At 42.8% G+C, this 5,530-nt stretch overlaps 1 protein-coding gene across 1 annotated transcript in view; it reads right to left on the minus strand.

Moving 5' to 3' along the window:
• LOC101855831 (pescadillo homolog) overlaps nucleotides 1-4,249 on the minus strand; it is a 23,261-nt gene extending 19,012 nt beyond the window's left edge. Inside the window, exon 1 of the mRNA XM_005110132.3 lies at nucleotides 4,054-4,249. Within this exon, the coding sequence (XP_005110189.1) occupies nucleotides 4,054-4,077 (24 nt within the window). The 5' untranslated portion in view covers nucleotides 4,078-4,249. The remainder of the gene's footprint in view (nucleotides 1-4,053) is intronic.
• Nucleotides 4,250-5,530: the final 1,281 nt, after the last annotated feature.

Genomic DNA, 5,530 nt, shown 5'->3' on the forward strand with positions numbered 1-5,530 from the left:
GCCGAAACCAGCTACAGGAAGCCCTGTGATTGGATGACCCCAGGAATGTACTGTTTCAGCTTGTTCGCATATTTGAGGCCCTTACTCATACTGGGTGCAAAAGTGACACCCGATTTATCTACGTGTTCAGTCACATTTTTTTTGTTTTCTCATGGATTCAGGCAGAATATTGACATTTGGTCATTTTCAATTATTATCACATTTGTTTCTTTGCAAGCTTAAAAACATGAATTTTAATGCTTGTTATCAACACTTGGACACAATGATAGTTTGTCTAAAGTCTAAAGTGGTTTTCACCATTTATAGCTATTTTAATGAGTATGTATCTGACCCACTCTACCACGTGGTATCTGACTCTGCTACACTGATATCTGACTGTATTACACACTGGTATCAGACTCTACTACACTGGTGTCTGAGCTAATATGCCGTATCTGACTTTACTATTATTTCAATTATGCACAAAATCTTGATTCTTTATTATAAAACCATTGGCACTATATTATCTTATGTGTCCGAAGGATGAGAAACTATGGATTTTATGTTACAATCCGGGCACCCCCCCTTTGGGCAAAAACAGCAAGACTGAACTGCAAATTCTCTTTCATCCTTGATAGGGCCTCATATGCAAATAACTCTCCAGCTTTCAGAGTTTACCAAAATGGAGAATCAAGGCCACAGGCTCCTTCATCCACAACCAACCCTTCCGGGGAAAGAGCGAGCCTCACGTTGTTTTGCTCAGTTGATAAAGAAAAAGCTGTCTTAAGGACTATTTTTAGCGAAATATCGCCGTAACCGTTGTTTCAACGAAAGTAAGGGAGGTTGCTCTAGGTTTGTGTGCCACTCTTTTGAGGCTAGATTTAAAAACAAAGTTTTAAACGATTTTTTTGTACTCCAGTGCCCAACAGCTAAAAAAAACCCGGCTGCTTGCAAAATTAGCGTCCGCGAGAAACGAACTACTCGCTGGCACTACCCGCAAATGAGCGGGTAGCGAACCGTCCGTTTGTGAAGATTAGTTCGCTACTCTCTACACATCGCTCAGAGACAACAATTCGTTTAGCGAGCGAGTGGACGGGCGGAGGGAGAGACTCCATGCATCCGAGCGGGCGGACGGACAGACGGGAGCGACTCCTTCCATTGCCTACAACTTACAACCCCCCGCTCCCCCCAAAAAATTAATTAAAAAACCACCCTCCAACCTCACATTGTAGCTAGGCGTTCATGGCGAAATTTCCGCCCCCCCCCCCCTTGCAATAATTGGAACGTACACAGTGTGCCCCACGCACGAGGTGAAAGGTTACACACATAGTACTACGTCACCAGCCTCTCTCACTCCCTGTGGCACTGCTAGTGATTTAAAACATCAGGCCCAATTAACAAACAATAGACGATAGGTCTAACCTCCCGTCGAGTATCTCGTCTGCTAGAGTTCGTCCGTTCGCCCACCCGCCCACCTAGTGAATAAAATTGTGGAGCGGACCCAAACAACGAACTGTCTTGAGGTTCGCAGTTCACTCTCATGGCCGTTCGTTACCCGCTCGCTCAGACTGAGTCCGCGAGTAACGAACCCGTCCGTCCGCTCGCCCCAACTCTGCCGACCCGGTACGATTACTCTAGCTAGAGAGTCGGGCTTCTTTTAATTTCACTGCCTAGGACAGTACACTTTTTGGCGATTGTCAAGATTTCCGCATTTAATTCCGATGTGCGCTTTTCAAAGCCTAAGGTATGTTTCGCTTTGGTCCCTAACCCTAACCCTGATCCTAACTCTTCAATCCTAACCCTTACCCTGACCCTAACCTAGCAATGACAATGAAAAATGAAATTTTCATCCAAATTGCTTAAAAATGGACTTAAATGAAAATAGAGTAAATTCTAAGAACTATGGTTTTTAAAAATTAAAAATCCATTGATAAATAAAAGTTATTGGGATTTTTGTTTGCAAAATGTTGGAGGACCTTCATATAGGAAAAAATCGCCAAAATGTGGGACATGTTTTGATGTATTTTGAGGAAAAACTGTTCATAAGTCAGTAATGAATTGGAGCATATGATTATGAATGAAACTTGGCATCTCCATGTGATTTTTAGTGCCGAATCTAGTTCTGCTATCACTTTTTCGATGTCTTCATTACTTTGGATCTTAAAGACTGATATTTGCGTGAAATTTGTTGAATTGCGTGACATCGTTTTTACCGTGACGCGATCACCCCTTCTAAAATCAGTAAAACGCTATCGGGAAAACCCGCGATGTAGTCATCGGTGACCCATTTGGTTAGAGGCAGCCAATCACATGCCGCCTAGCGATCACGCGCCTCTTGCGTGCCGGCACCTCGCGTTTGGAATGCGCTATCAAGTTTCGAGATCGAGGGTTTTATCAATGGATGGGTGGTAATTTTAAGTTGGTACGGAAAATCTACTAAACGCAGAGATCTGAAATTTTACAGCAATAAAGAAGACATGTGGGGGCGCTTGTGTGGTCGGCGATCAACCCGCAGCTCCGCTTAGTTTTCGAACCACAGAGGAAATTCGCACAAACACGGCAATATCTCCGGTTCTAGTAATCGTTCGGGATTGTACGCTGGCATGTCTTTAGTTTAACCTTTCCTCTGGTTGGTTGCCGAGTTTCATTTATTTTCGTCCAGGAGTTTTCCCGTAACTAAACTTAGAAGAGTCACTTCTGATTCCGAGCGGCCCAAAAAATACCCCTCGCGCGGAGGCCGATTTCCGGCACAAGGCGCAGCGGGCGATTGGCATTGCTACCTAACCCTAACTCCAAATGCACCAAAGCGAAACATACCTTAGGCTTTGAAAAGCGCACATCGGAATTAAACGCGGAAATCTTGACAATCGCCCACTTTTTAAGTGAGCATAAGGCGAGCGGCCTTTTCTATCATCACAGAATATAGTCGCTTACACTTGGGACACTAAAGACTAAGACTAAGAAGACTTAACAAGTAGAATCTAATCTAAGCCGGGGAGGACTTCCGTAACGAGCGACCACCATGAGACAGCAGAATTGAGGGCTTGGGGTAAGGGTAGGGTTACGGGTAGGGGTAGGGGTAGGTCTAGGCCTCTTCTTTATTGTGTTTGATGGGGTGGTCACTCGTTACGGAAGTCCTTCCCTAAGCCGTAAGGCACTACCGTAAGGTAGGGTTGATTATTTGGGAGGACTTCCTATAAAGGAAGTGGCTATTCTCATCCGGGGTGAGAATAGAAAAACGATCTACCTCTCACCCCGGGTGAGAATTGCCAGCGTAGGCTATTCTCACCCGGTGCGAAACAAGACCTGCTTTTCCTCATTTTAGAATACTGTCTATCGGTGTGGATGATCCAATTGATAAAAGCCAAGAAAAAATTACTTTATAGCACAAAAGTAAAAGTAAGCTAATTTGATCGTCTTCAAAGATGCTATGGCTATTTCACTGTTCGAATCGAGCCGAACTACGCGGGTCGCCATTTTGTTTTGCCCGGAAGTTCTCGCAAGATCTACTCCTCCCCTATCTCTCTCTCTCTCTGTCTCTTTCTGAATACTGTCTATCGGTGTGGACGATCAAATTGACCAAAACAAAGTTAAAAAATGATGTTAAAACACAAAAGTAAATTAATTTGGTTGTCTACAAAGATGCTACAGCTAGATCTATTTAACTTTTCGAATCGAGCCGAACTACGCGGGTCGCCATTTTGTTTTGACCGGAAGTTCTCGCGCTAGGCCTACTCCTCTCTCTCTGTCTTTCTCTCTCTCCACTGCCCACAGACAAAATTGTACGCTTTTAGTAGGCTAGGATACAGTTGTAATGGAACGTTTGTTCACAGCACAGAATTCTACAATGTTTCTGTTATCGCAGTGTTGAATTCTGTGGTTTAGGGTGAACGCAAAATTTGTTGGCCTAGATCTAGGCTATAACGGTGAACGCGCACCGGGTGAGAATAGCCAAAAGATTCGCCTGCACTATTCTCATCCCGGGTGAGAATAGAGGTGGCCTCCTATAATTTTTACTCAACTTAACTTTAACATCCGAACTGTAAAATTGCTTACTAATAATGGACACTTTACCTTCTTCTTTTTTGTTCCCCCCATGTTTCCTGGTCGTCCAAAAGACTAGATTGTCAGGGAAGTCAAAGAGAGTGGACGTTGAAATATTTCCAGCAGGTTGGGATGTCTCACTAATCACGTTGTCTTGTTGTGGTGGAAGCATGCATTGAGCCTCGCCTAGGAATAGGAAAGTTTGTTGAATTTTATACTGCTTGACTTAAAGTTACACGTGCTTCCGTATAATATTTTGATACGTCTAAAAAGTTTAAAGGATTTATTGACACGAATGTATTATAATACTAAGATAGGGGAATATTAAAAGATTTGGATTTTAGAAGCATGTTATGTTTGAAAAAAAATAGTTGTGTGTTTTAAAACTAAAAAAAGCGGTGAACACAATGAAATCAGTTATTTTGAAAAACATTGAGTCGCTTGAATGAAAGAATGAGCATAGAATCAATGAGAGAAGAAGAATCGAGTGATTCAGGGGAGGTCACTCACTCTGTGTGCTCAATAGGTGAGCGCGGCAGTCACCACAGCGGTACATTGTGTGTTGTTGTGTGTAGTTACAGTAACGAACTGTGTGTAGTGTAGATCTAGATTCTCTAGATCTAATATATTATAGAATTAGATTAGTAACTGAGTGTAGCCTCACTAAAAAAATGTAGGCCCAACCCGAACTTAGAACTTGCTCGCCTTCTTCAAGTTCAAGTCTAAGAAGTTGATTCAACTGTTGAAGTTCATCATCCCCTGCTGGGTACCATCCCCTGTGCCCTGTGCCCTGTATCTAGAATCTAATCTAGATGTAGATATAGAATCTAGATCTAGATCTAGATATAGAATCTAGATCTAGAATAGATATCTAGATCTAGATCTACTGTGAAATTGGAAGTTCTATTGACTTTTCTTGTTTAAATTTTAGCTGCAAGTGAGTAGATTTGGTGATCTTGTAGTTCTGTCGTTAAAAGTAATAAAGTCCATGATCCATATTTTTGTTTACATCCAGAGAAGAAATTTGGAAGTCTTGATGACCAAATAGGCAACACAAATTACAGGGATGCAACTTAACTGCAAAACATCAATTAATTATGGTAAAATTCAGGGGGGTGGGAGCATGCCCCCCTGAACCCCCCCTCCACCCCTGTTTTTATTAGGTCAGGGGCACAGAATTCGACGCTTTTTCGGTAGTTCCCACCCCGCATTTGTTATTCGCCGGTTTTGGCCCCAAGAGTAGGGGGGGTTTCAGGGGGGCATGCCCCCCTGAATTTTACCACAATTTAATGTTTTGCAGTTGTTAAGTTTGACATCTTAGCTTGCCGCGAATCAAACGTATATATAGATCTAGATGTAGGTCAGGCTCTATCAAATAAGGGGGGTGGGAACTACCGAAAAAGCGCCCAGAATTCTACACTTATAGAATGGGAACTGTACCACGTGACCTGTGAGGAATTGAAGACCGAAAACAATGGCGTCTTGAGGGCACTATTTACGGTTTTCG

Source organism: Aplysia californica, unplaced genomic scaffold, assembly GCF_000002075.1.
Source record: "Aplysia californica isolate F4 #8 unplaced genomic scaffold, AplCal3.0 scaffold00856, whole genome shotgun sequence".
NCBI classification, from domain to species: domain Eukaryota; kingdom Metazoa; phylum Mollusca; class Gastropoda; order Aplysiida; family Aplysiidae; genus Aplysia; species Aplysia californica.